At 43.5% G+C, this 12,607-nt stretch overlaps 1 protein-coding gene across 2 annotated transcripts in view; it reads right to left on the bottom strand.

The window, feature by feature from the left end:
- The window catches only part of RAPGEF5 (Rap guanine nucleotide exchange factor 5), a 265,239-nt gene extending 259,375 nt beyond the window's left edge, over positions 1–5,864 (bottom strand). For both annotated transcript variants that reach the window (XM_025210018.1, XM_006028585.3), the window contains exon 1: positions 5,817–5,864. In XM_025210018.1, coding sequence (XP_025065803.1) covers positions 5,817–5,819 — 3 coding nt within the window. In that variant the 5' untranslated portion in view covers positions 5,820–5,864. The remainder of the gene's footprint in view (positions 1–5,816) is intronic.
- Positions 5,865–12,607: the final 6,743 nt, after the last annotated feature.

Below are 12,607 nucleotides of genomic sequence, written 5' to 3'. Positions count from 1 at the left end.
AAGGGCTTGGCCCCATGTGGAGTGCCGCATGGGCAGTCATGGGCCGGATACAATCAATTGGTGGGTGCCTGCCCACGGGTCAGATCCAGTCACCTGGCAGCACTAAATATGGCCCACAGGCCATATTTTGCCCACCCCTGGTTTAGCTGAAGCCAGGATTATCTAGTCTAAACCCTTCCAAGCAAATGGTTATCTAACCCACACTAAAAACATCCACAGATAGAAATTCCAAGACTTCTCAAGGTATTCTGTTCTATTATTTAACCCCATCCAGAGGTGGAAATTCTCTCTTAATAATTAACCTAATACCTTGAATATTCATTCGTTTGCAGCACTAGAAGGTGCCTTAATAGTTTTTAGCGCTACAAAAAAAAATGAGCTCCATGGACGTGTACACATGTACAGAGGCCCCTTGGCTGAAGTGCTACAAAGTCACCATGGAGGCAATCAAAGTCATGCTCTCCAATTAGGGGGGTGATAGGCAACTTCTGACTTGCTTTGTTGCTCCCTTGCCTGTAAAAGAGATGTCATTGAGTCTGATCAGCAACTGCCTACCTGTGGGGAAGGTGTGCAAGCTGTCTGGCAACTGCTGCTCCAATATGCTGTACCCACATATAAGCAACAGCTGTCAGAGAGCTCCTCCACTGCCCACAAGAGGAGGAAGAGGGTGGGGGCAAAGTGAGGGTCTATGGTTGACAGCTGATACCATTCTCAACAACAGCAGCTGCCCTCTCTGCTTCTGGTCCACTTCCAGGTCTGCTGCTGAGTGCACTGGGGAGCCCCCCATGCTTCTGGGGGACACTATGCATCCCATCGTCGCAGCATTCATGAGCCCCTGTTACCTAGAGGCATGTAAAAACATTTAAAAGCTGTCTCTATTTCCAAATCTCTCAGAATCAATTTGGAGGGTTCTGATTCGATTCAGAGAGATTAAAGGGTCCTCCAATTCAATTTGGATTTGGAGATTCAGCCACTAAAATCAGACCAAATCTCCGCTGAATCGAATCGGGACCGAAGCTTCACATAGACCTAATTTTTACTGCTAGTCTCAGGACTTTTTTCCTCCCAATTTGTTCATGACTTTCTTGAAGTGGAGTGCCCAGAAAAGGCATACAGATCCAAGAAAAGCCTTAACGGTGTCATATAAGATAGAAAAAAAAAAATCAGTTCCCCATGACTTGTATATTATACTTGAAGAATTTGGGGAAATGGGGCTACAGAGCTTGTGCAGTCTCTGTGGAGAGTTGTGCAATAAACAGCTCTGAAAAGTCCAGGCTGGAGGGGCTGGGATGGCAAGATAGGAGCACTGCCACTGGAACCACAATTAAATAGGTTTATATTTTTATGATCTGTGTTACAGCAGAAGTCATAGGTCACATTAAACATCAGGCTCCGCTGTAAAACACATATAATAAGAAAGTCCCTGTCCCAAGGGAACAAGAGAGGAGAGACACATGAAGCCAGATTCTATTCCAATTTAATTCCATAAGTGAACCCTGGCACCTAAAGAAATTCTATTCCACACTACTCTAATCTCTGAAAAACTGCAAAATGGTAAATGAGTGTTCCTTGCTGCTGTTTTGTGACTCAATCTTAAAGGTCAGGTGATGGTACATTACAGAAGTACATACTTCAAGAGAATTTCAGGAACTTGAACAGTATGGAATAGGTGCCTAATTCCACTTAGATGCCTAACAAATAGAAAAAAATTTGGACCATGGAGCTGAAGGTCATACAACAGGTCAGAACCAAGGCAGTGCACTGAACTAAACTTTCTTTTTTTAAACAATGGTTATGACTCCTATTCCAGCCAGAGGCAAGACTGAAAACAACTGAGGAACTGTAGGATTGTCCATACCTTGTATAATGACATGGATTGTGCATAAGTGTGAGCACACATGGGTTGTACCAAGCAAGTTTACCAGCTTTTACACTGTAGCTAGTTTCTGCAAGCTCATCATGCTGAGTGATACAGCAATGGTAACCAAGCTACATCTTTATCATTTTATCTAAATTCAAACAAGCTTCCAGTGAACAATCCAAACAAAAAAATATAATACATCTGAAGATATGGAAAATTGTTTCCAATAAGCAAATGACTTCCTTGCATGTGAAATATCACTTTAGTTATTATAGTGAACATAATTGTGGGAGGACCTTTTGTGTTATTACAATGACTTTCCATCTGTTCAGTAAAGAAAAACTGTATATTCTGCCTTGCTTTGTTCAAAAAAAAGCGCAGCTATTATCCCCTATTTTCAACATTATCATTAGCACAAAAATGTTCATCGTGCTTTGCAATTTCCTGAAGATATAGAATTACTACTGTATTTCCAGTTCAGAATTTAACTTTAATTGTTCATAGGACATTAAACATAAACCTTAGCATACTTTGTTATAAAAATGCAATATAATCTTCTCAATTCACTGTAGATTTCCCAGAAGCTAGTCTGAATGAACAAGTATTGCAGATTTGCAAGTTAACAAACTAAAATAAATAAATAAATAAATGCTACTACTCTACAGAGTATACTTAGTTAATTTTTAACCTAATTTAAGGGATACAAGAAGCTCAGAACTGAAATGAAACCAACCAACCAAGCTTTTTCAAAACAAAAAACAAGCCACGCAAACAAGAAAACCAAAAAACCCCAGACAAATAGAAATACTCCATTACTTTCCTTTTGATTTCAATGGAAACATATTGTATTTTCCTATACCAAATACTTCCCTAGCTGGTTCCCAGAACACATAGTGCAACACCATATATGATGAACACATAGTTGATATCAAGCAGAAACAGATGCTGAAACAAAAATGAAACTAACTATATTATTTGAATTGTATCTTTGTTTATCTGACTGAACAAAGTGGAAAGTAAGCAAATGCATAGCATTCTCTCAGTTTTACTAATAGAAGCTGTTAGTAAAAACAAAAGATGACTGCTTATAAAAAAAAAAAAACCAAACATATTAACGACTTAAATTTTCTGAAGGTATATCGCTTAAGGCAGACCATCAGTGTGAGAAGAAAGGTGGAAGACAAAATTGAGTTGATACTGCCACTGTATCTTGCTGTATTCTGGTCCAACCAGATACAGAGCAGGGTTGGTTTTATCGGTATGTGGGAGAAGGTATACTCTAGAACTAGGGGTGCACCAATAGAGATTTTGGGGGCCAAAAGCAATAGCCAATTTTTAAAGGAGGCATATCAGCTGATACTGATCTGATTTCCCATACGGAGCCTGGCAGCTTGAAGAGCAGTGTCTGGCTGGTAAGTCTGCTGTGGTGGAAGGGAAGCGGAATGGGCGGGCAGATCAAGGCCCTTGCAGTGAGGGAGGGAGTAGGGCGTGGGGCAGAGCCACGGTTCGTCCAGGGAGCACAAGGGGGGGGGGTCCCCGCTACTGCACACACTCCAGGGGGGCATGGGGGGGGGCCTGTGCCCCCCACCTCTGCATAGGGTGGGGCGGGCTGCAATGGCACTGGGAGAGGAGCTATGGGAGGAGCTGCAGCCACCCCAAAGTTTGCCGTAGGCCCCCCAATCCCCTCTTCTAGCACCACCACCACCCACACACTGAGTGCAGCCCCAGGCCAGGCTCCCCACCCAGTCAGTAATAGTAAACAACAGTCGATGAGAAATTGAGGGTTAACAGTGATCATCAAGTCCAAGAAGTTGGGGAACCACTGTCTTATATTATGGTTAACCTACATTATTATGACTTCCCATAGAAGTAATACAACTAGCAATAATTATAAAGTAGTCTCCATCTCTCATACTGACTTTGAAAGAACTCGTTAAAAAAAAACCAAAAACAAATATATAGACACTGAAGTTATCCAAGCTCTGTTAGGGTCATTATTCCTCAGGAATTTTATCCATTACCCAACACTTCACATCACCAATCATAACACTGACAAGTTAAAATATATTCTGAAAGATTATCCTCTTGATGACATATATTTAGTTGGAATATATAATAAGCCTGATTACAAAAGGATAAATTCAGGGATATTTAATTCGGCTTTTTTAGTTGTGTAATATAGGAGAAAATGAATGCTATTTGAATTTACTGAGTGGAACCTCCACAAGAGGAAAATTCAGGCTTTAAAGAAAATATCACTAATATTAATCAGACCACTTCTGTATAATGCTGACAGCTACAACTTTCACCTCATTGTGCCAGCCCTGTATTTTACTTTCTGTATTGATTTCAGTTAGTGTTTTTCCAGAGAACACATTATTGTACCTTACATCTTTCATTAGCAAAAAGAAAACATTACAGAAAGAGAAAAATAATTATTTCAGAGTTAACATGGCACTTATAAACATAAAAGATTGAAAACAACATTCATTTCTCTATTCTAATTGTTTTTCCCCCAATAATTACAGTGATATAAGAAGTAAGAGCATGACAAAGATACTGGCTGATGACACCAAGTTAGGAGGCCTCATTAATACTGGAAAGAGTTGAAGTATCATACAGGAAGAACTTGATCTATTTGAGGACTGGGGAATAGAAATGAGGAAATTTAATAGTTCAGAAAATAGGGTTATATACTGTGGCAGTAATAAGTGAGAATTTCTACAATATGCTAAAGAGCTCATAGTATGAAATAACTGAGGGGAAAGAAAAAAAGACAAATGTACACATCAACACAGCGTGACTATGAGCCACCAACATGGTTTAGCCAAGAAAAAGGCAAATGCAATCCTAGACTGTATCAGCAGAGTTATTTCCAGTACAGACATGGTGTTATTGGTGCTATTGTGGAAACCCCTGGTGGGAATTTATCTACAATACTATATCTAATTCTCACCATCCATGAGCAAGAAAGATGAACTCAAACTGGAAAGGAGCCACAGAAGGGTTGCTACGATTACAAAAGGAGAGAAGAGCCTATTTTACAAGGAGGCATATTTAAAAAAGGAAAATCAGAAGTGGAGAGCATACCTGGGAAGAGAAAGAATTACTCAAGCTAAAGGACAACATCAGCCAAGGGTCAAATAGATATTAAACAGCCATGAATGCATTTCATTTGGGATTTAGGAGTCAGTTTTCAAGCAGCCAAGTGGTTCTAGAACATTCTTCCATGAAGACTAAGTGGGAGGAACGGGCCCCAACTCCCTTTAAATAGGCAATTGATCAGTCTATGATAGGGATTATAGGATATACTTGCCTGCAGAAGTAAGGGACTAGACCAGGGGCAGGCAAAGTCTGACCTGCAGGTCAGATCTGGCCAGAGTTGGACTCCATTTCCCAGCATCCCCTGCCTGTGTGGCTGGGACTGGTTTCCATGAAGACCATAGCAGCAGCTGCCCTATGATAGCACAGGGCTGGGACTTCCATGGAGACCACCCCCAGCAGTACTGGCAGGGCACACGGCAGGGCGTGGAGCTGCTCTGCACAGGGCTGGGATCTTGCGGTGGTGACAGTGTGATCCAGAACTGGGGCAGAGCCATGATCTGCAGCTTGCATGCTCTGGGCAGGGGTGTGCAGGCAGCGGATCGTGGCTCTCCCCCCACTCCAGACCACGCTGTCACCACTGAAAGGGGCTGGGGAAGAGCTGCAATGTGCTGCCTGCGCACCCCTTCCCAGAGTGTGCAGGCTGGAGATCATAGCTCTGCCCCACCTCTGAACCAGCATTGCAAGCATTAGGTATAAAACAGTAATGCTCCCCATGAAAGTCGTCTTTTCAACCTCCATTCAGACTCTTAATGAGACTAAAGTAATTTCCATTCCCTTGTAGTTGTTGGATTGGACCATAGATAATTAAATGAGATGCATTCCAATGTCCAGAGGAAGAATGATGTTCTACCATTTCATATTTTAAGGCAATTACATTTTTCTTCTATTCTCTCCATTCACCAACAAGGAAAACAATGAATAATTCAATGAATTAAACATGGGCCCAAGTTATACTCTTTATGCACCTGAAGCTGCAAACCATTTGGCACCTCACAGAATCAGCTCCTACTACCCAATTACAGGAGGAAGGGCTTCAGCTGACTGATGGTGAAAGGCAGGAGTGAACCATGTCTATCTCAACTTGTTTAAAGTCAAAGAAGAAATATCTTGAACATTTTGTTTTCTTCAGTCCTTAAGAAGCCTTTACACAGAATCCTCAGCTGGTTTTAACACACATTCAGACAAATAAGAGGTTAAAGGAACCTTACTGGTTTCAGAAAGGCTCCTCCTACTTCAGTAGGGATGCATATTGGTAAACTTCAGTTATGGGTCTGTTACAGCAAAATGTGCCATACTCGCATGTGCTGCGATTTGAGGACTCTGTGTAGTTTATGGTTTCTGCTTGGTTTATGATTTCTTTCTGTGTCTGTCAAACTGGAAACTACATTTTGATTGTAAAACTGGTCTTGGCCATCCTCCTGTCTTTTATTCTCCATCTTGGACAAAAGTTTCTAAAGGGCATTGTTAGCCCTGTGTCATTGACAAAGTGCTATAATGTAATGTAATCACCTCATACAATAGTTCACTCCTCCTGAAGAGAACTGGGTTGTCCAAGAGGTTGCCTTTGCAACAAAGTCACTTAATTGGAGTCTCTCATCACCCGATGGTAGCTGATAAGGCAATCACCCAAAAGAGGAGCTGTAAAGTTATAAAAGGGCAGGAGTTCAGCCCTTTCTCTTCTTTGGCTATCTTCAGCTGCTAAAACTAAGGGGGAGCTTTCTGCCTGTGGGGTCCAAGGGAAAGGAGCTGGAATACTGAGCACCAAATTTAAGACTTGTTTTAATGTGATACTTTATTCTTTAATAACGCTGGTTTATTTAAGTAGCATAGCAAAATCCATTGCTTACAACTATCAAAGGTCTCCCTCACTTCATGCAGTACATGCATTCCTGGAAAACAGTGCATAACTTGAATTCGCATACAGGGAGCCCACTTTACAATGTAACAAATAGGGATAGATTCCAAGTTCTCAACTGTACTGACCCCCAGACCCATTTCTACCACTTTTTCAAGACAGTTTTGGTACTCACCGATAGCAGACAGTACACACAAGCATGTTGCTGGTGAATATTACCGTAACGGGGATGGCAACTACAGAAACACGTGTTGCAGACAAGAAGCGAGGAGCGCAGATCCACACAGGAAACTATATGTTGGTGCATGTCACTCGTGCAATGTACTGCAAAAAGCAGCTGACTGTGGGCTCTCACCCACAGATTTCACTCACAGATCTTATAATAGTGAAATTACCTCACATATAATGAATTTTTGGTATAAAAAGGGTCCTTGCACAGGAGTGAATTTGCACATACAGAACCTGCGTAAAGTGAGGGAAGCCTGTAATTATAGGGCCATGTTACACGGTGAGCTGCACAAATACTGATGGGTGTTAGTAGCAGCTTGAGTCTGGAATAGTCATATGTTCAGGCCAGCAGGGGCCTGGAGGACTGAAAAGTAAAAATACCACCGTGCCCCAATTCTGGGCTTCCCTCCTGCCCTCCTCCAGGGCTCCCCCCTTCCCCTCAGGGTTCCTTCCTGCCCCCACTTGTGGCTGCCTGCGTCATCTGTCCCAGGGGAGCAGGCAGGGAAGTGTTAGCCTGCCTGCCCCTCCCCACCCCACTATTGCTACTGCCCTGCTGTTGCTCCTCTCCAGGCTGAGCCTGGCCCCCGCATGGTGGCAGTGGCCAGGCAGGCAGGTTAATACTTCCCTGCCTGCTCCCCTTCAATAAACAGCACAGGCAGCCACAAGCCAAGAGGGAGGGGGCAGTGAGCAGGGATCTGGGGTTCTGGCAGGAGGGGAAGTGGGCTCCAGCAGGGGAGATGGGGCAGGTGTAGTGTTTATACTAAGTTGCAGCATAGAGTAGCTACACCTTAGTGTAACAGGAGCTGGGTAACATGGATCAGAGATAATCCTGTCCTAGAGTAGCATAAATTTGAACCACCTAATGAGTGCTTAAAACTCATTTCAGGTGTTAATGCATGGATAATATACATGTTAAGAGTTCCAAGAGCCACCCAAAATTACCAGGTAACAGGGCCCATATTATAAATTGGAAAGCCCACATGTAAGATCCTAGGAAATGGCACATCTAAGTTATGTGAAAGTCAGACAGTCAGAATCAAGACAGGACTGTGGTGACAGACCCATCTCTAAACAGGAGAGTCTGCATCCCCAGAATGAGCTTAAGAGACCCCAGCACAGTAGCTTTGCCTGCGGTTTTTTCAGCCCCCGGAGTCTGAATGTTGGAATGGGTGTGCTCCCTGAAGTTATACTAGCTGGAATCCCTGGGAACACCTCTGTTCCAACAGCCACCAAAATTAATCTAAATTAAGGTCCATATCAGTCATTTTCCTAGATTTGTCTGGCCCACTGAAACAATTCAGAAATGGTTAGGGAAAAAAAAAAAAAAAAAAAAAAAAAAAAAGGCTTCTGTATCTCTAAATTCTACAACTCTAAGAAGTCAGACAAATCCTACATATGCAGATTCTGTACAGATCAGGCTTTTTCTTTTTTTTGCCAATTTTTGGCCCCATGAACTGAGGAGAGAATTAATATTTTATAACCATAGTAAAAGTAATCCTAAAGTTGTTCTCAGACACTCCTGTCACAGATTCCAAGTCTGAAATCAGTCCTTAATATATTCCATTTCCGTAATGGGGTACTGACAAGACTAACAGATTTAAGGGATATAAATATGATTGACTTCATTTATTTGCAAAATCTATGCCATTATTTATGTGCTTCCCTCCCTCTCTAATACTTCATTCCTTAAGAAAACAATTCTATTAGCTTTCACTGCTAAACAACGTTAAAATAACTGGAATCACCTCAACACTTTATATTGTGCTTTTACTATTTACAGTTCTCAAGGCACAGATGTCTCATTATCCCTGTTGTACAAATGAAAAAAACAAGTAATTTTCCTGAGGTTACCAAGCAAGTCAACATGACAGCCAGGAAAAGAACACAGATCTCAGGCCTCCAAGATTTCAGTGGTTCATTGTTGGCTGCAGAATATTCAGCAACCATCCTGATAAAAAGAGTTGGTCAAATAATATTTTTTAGCTTAGTGTTTGGCTAGAATAAAAATCCAGTTCAGGTCAAACCAGCCATTGGTGTTTTGATTAAATTAAATAAAAATGTCATTTGGGGTCAATCCAAAATGTTCTGTTTCATTTGCAGTTATTTAACACTTTGTAGCCTTATTTTCCCTTTGGGGGAGTTATTTAGCCTTTTTATTTAACCTCTCTGTTAATTAACATTCATTTTTTAAACAAAAATGACATTTATTACATTTTAAAACAAACATCTGAAGAGTTCAATTACAGAAATGTTGAAATAAAATACTTAATATTTCCAAAATTAAATACGTAGCTTTCCTCTCAAATTATTCCTCCGAAATTATTTGCTTAATCAGATGCAAATTTGTTACTAGTTTAGGTCACGCTATTTTTCAGCAAACTAATTCTACTGATGAAGTTGGACCATCCACAAATTCACATGCAAAAAAAACCACCCGCTCCACCCCCTACCTCTCCACCCCCCACCCCTAGCATCATATATAGCTATTCCCTGGCTATAGAGAAAAGTGCAAGTAGCATCTTTGCAGGTGATTTACTCTCAGCTCACACAATGACTCTGTGAAACTCCATCCCTGAAGAATTCTAGCAGAATACTGCAAGGAATATTCTTCACAGATCCCAGAGATTCCAAAGAATAGTGCCACTCCCAACACTACTACCATTTGCCTTGAGTCTAGAGATCCTAACAGAGATCCACTACTGCACAGCATCATGACTTGCCTTTCGGTGGCCACTTGGATGTCACTAACGCCCTACAACTTAAGGTGCAGCAGCAGCAGCTGTCCTTGCCTCAAGGAAATTCCCTGTAGATCCAAGATCCATCAGGGTGTTTAAGGGATGGACTTCCACATCTACCACATTCATTCTCACTTATCACCAGGATAGGCAGTTCAAGAAATCTCAGCAGTCTTTCCTACCCAGAGCAGAGTGGCTGGACCCAATGATCTCACGAGGTCCCTTCCAGCCCTAAGTCTCTGTGACTTTCTGGTGGTATGCAATATTACACAAGAAAACACATGCAGGAGCTGAATGAGGACAGTTTGGGACAAGATGATACGGACCTGCAGATAGTGTGAAAAAATAGCCATGAGGTATAAAATGCCCCCAAAGTTCTCCTTGGGGTGTTAACTCACATGCCCAAATGTAAGTGTTCATACTGCTATTTCAGTGGTTATTAAAATGTTCAGGAGGAGTCTGGTTAATAGACCTGTGAACAGCTTCTCACTATGGTCTCATGAATGGGCAGGATTAAGCCAGTTAGCTCTGCAGTTAATTCCTCAAGCAGTTTGTTTTCCACAGAACAAACTTCAGGCACTAACAAGACAATTAAAACAGATCAAAATCCTTTGTCCTCTCCAAACACTAGAAGCCTACCTTTCACAGCTTCTTCCCCAATGCAACAGACTGGCTCCTCCTTGCAACAAACTGTTCCCTCAGAGCTTATTTTTCCTTTCTTTGCTGGGAGGTTTTTAAATTTCCAATGACCCTCCCTAGTTAGCAGAATGCTCCACAGCTGTACTCCCTTCAACAGGGCTGGCTGCCCTTCAGTGGCGACGCTTGGAGGTGCAAGGGGGTGCATGTGCACCCCCTGAGAGCACTAGTGCACCCCCTGACAGGCCACGCTCCCAGTTAGGCAATGGGCAGGTGGGAGTGCCAGTGCACCCCCTGCGAGTGCCGACCAGGGAGTGGGAGCACCAGATGTAGCACCACAGCCGCTTTCCCCCCACCCCCAGTCGGCGAGATCGCTACTGGGAGTGTCGCGCCCCCCCCCAGTGGTCAGACAGGTTGCTGGGGGGCACATGCTCCCCCTGACTAAGGTGGCACCAGTCCCCCATGCTGCCCTTTCTTAAGGGGACTGAGCACCCCATTATAAGCATTTTATTCTAAAAGTATGGAATTTTTTAAGTTAAGGTAGTTTTCATTTTGGAAGTGAAGTAAACTACCTTGAATTACAGCATTTTAACTATTTCATGTAGCTTTGTTAATCTGAATTAATTTTTCCGAGTGTCTGTGGGTAGAGAAACCCCAAGAATGGAAGTGGATTAAGCCAGTAAGGTACAACTATTCTGGAAAAGAATCATAAAATCATAGAAAATTAGGGTTGGAAGAGGGCATCTCGTCCAACCCCCTGCTTAAAGCAGGAACATCCCCAACTAGAATATCCCAGCCAAAGCTTTGTCTAGATGTGTCTTCACCTCCAAAGATGGTGATCCACCACCTCTCTGGGTAACCTGTTCCAGCGTTTTACTACCTTCCTAGTGAGAAAATTCTTCCTAACCTAAACTTCTCTACCTGCAACTTGAGACCGTTGCTCCTTGTTCTGTCATCTGCCACCACTGAGAACAATCCAGCTCCATCCTCTTTTGAACCCCCTTCAGTAGCTGAAGGCTGCTAAAAATGTTCACACAGAGTTCATCAGAAATTGACTGTTAAAGCAGAACAGCCATCTTAATCCTACTTGAATATCCTTAGTTTCAACCTACACTTAGTGCTACATTCACACCCTACGCTATTTCTCGACAGCTTTATTATCTCAGAGAAGGGACTTTGGGAAGCTACTGCACATTACACCATGGTATGAATTTAAGGTGTATTAGCAATTCTACATCAACTCTTCACATTGATCCTCTTTGGGCCTGCTACACATTCAAATTAAAGCTGAACAGAAATCAGCTAGAATTGTTACATATTTTCAAGAACTAACTTTGTAGCTGGTTGGCTCTTTCTATGGCTGCACAGTCATTTTATGGCATGACAGTTACCTTTGCCAGGCTAAAATTTTTTGCACGATTAACCAGTTAATTGCAAAAAATATACAGAATGCAGTCATCAGAGAAAACTACCATTCTCCACTTTCAAAGATGAGTCCAAAGTCCGCAAAGAAGATTGCAATGTCCCTCTCCCCTCCACCCTGCACCTTAGATTCTCATCCCTAAATCTGTGTCACAGGGGTGGGAACAGCTGGTTAAGGAATGGGAGAAACAGATGTCCAACTCCCTAGAGACCGCTACTTCCAAATAATTTTCCGAATGCCTTTGAAGGACTCAGTCAGGTTTTCCACCTTCGGGAAGAAACAGGCAAGGTGACAGAACACGTCCCATCATGCGCGTCGCAGCTTCTAGCGCTCGCGCTGCAGAACCGCCAACAAAGCCGCTCTTGCCTTGAAACCCAGTCCTTCCCACGGAGCTGCGCAGGCCAGCCCCCAATGCCTGGCACCCAGCCCCGGCCCACCTGGCTTCCTTGCCCCTGGCAGGAACGGGCACGTGCGGCGCCCGCCAGCAAGGAAAGGGGCAGGGCGTGGCTGGCCCACCCCACGGCGGGGCAGGAGTTTTTTGGCTCCACTTTGTGGGGTGCGAAGCAAGAAGAGGCCGGGCTTGCCAGGGGCCTGGCTCTGCAGTACCTCCCAGAGGAGGGCCGGCGGCACCGGGGCGGCGGGACACGCTGCTCCTCCCCGCCCCGCGGCCACCTGCGGCCGGGCCGAGCGCGGGCACTCACCCGGCCCGCGGAGCCCTTCCTCCGCAGCGTCAGTCCGCTCCGCAGCAGCGCCGGCCGCTCGCC

Source organism: Alligator sinensis, unplaced genomic scaffold (genome assembly GCF_000455745.1).
Source record: "Alligator sinensis unplaced genomic scaffold, ASM45574v1 scaffold1112_1, whole genome shotgun sequence".
Taxonomy (NCBI): domain Eukaryota; kingdom Metazoa; phylum Chordata; order Crocodylia; family Alligatoridae; genus Alligator; species Alligator sinensis.
This window is presented reverse-complemented; position numbering and strand designations above follow the sequence as displayed.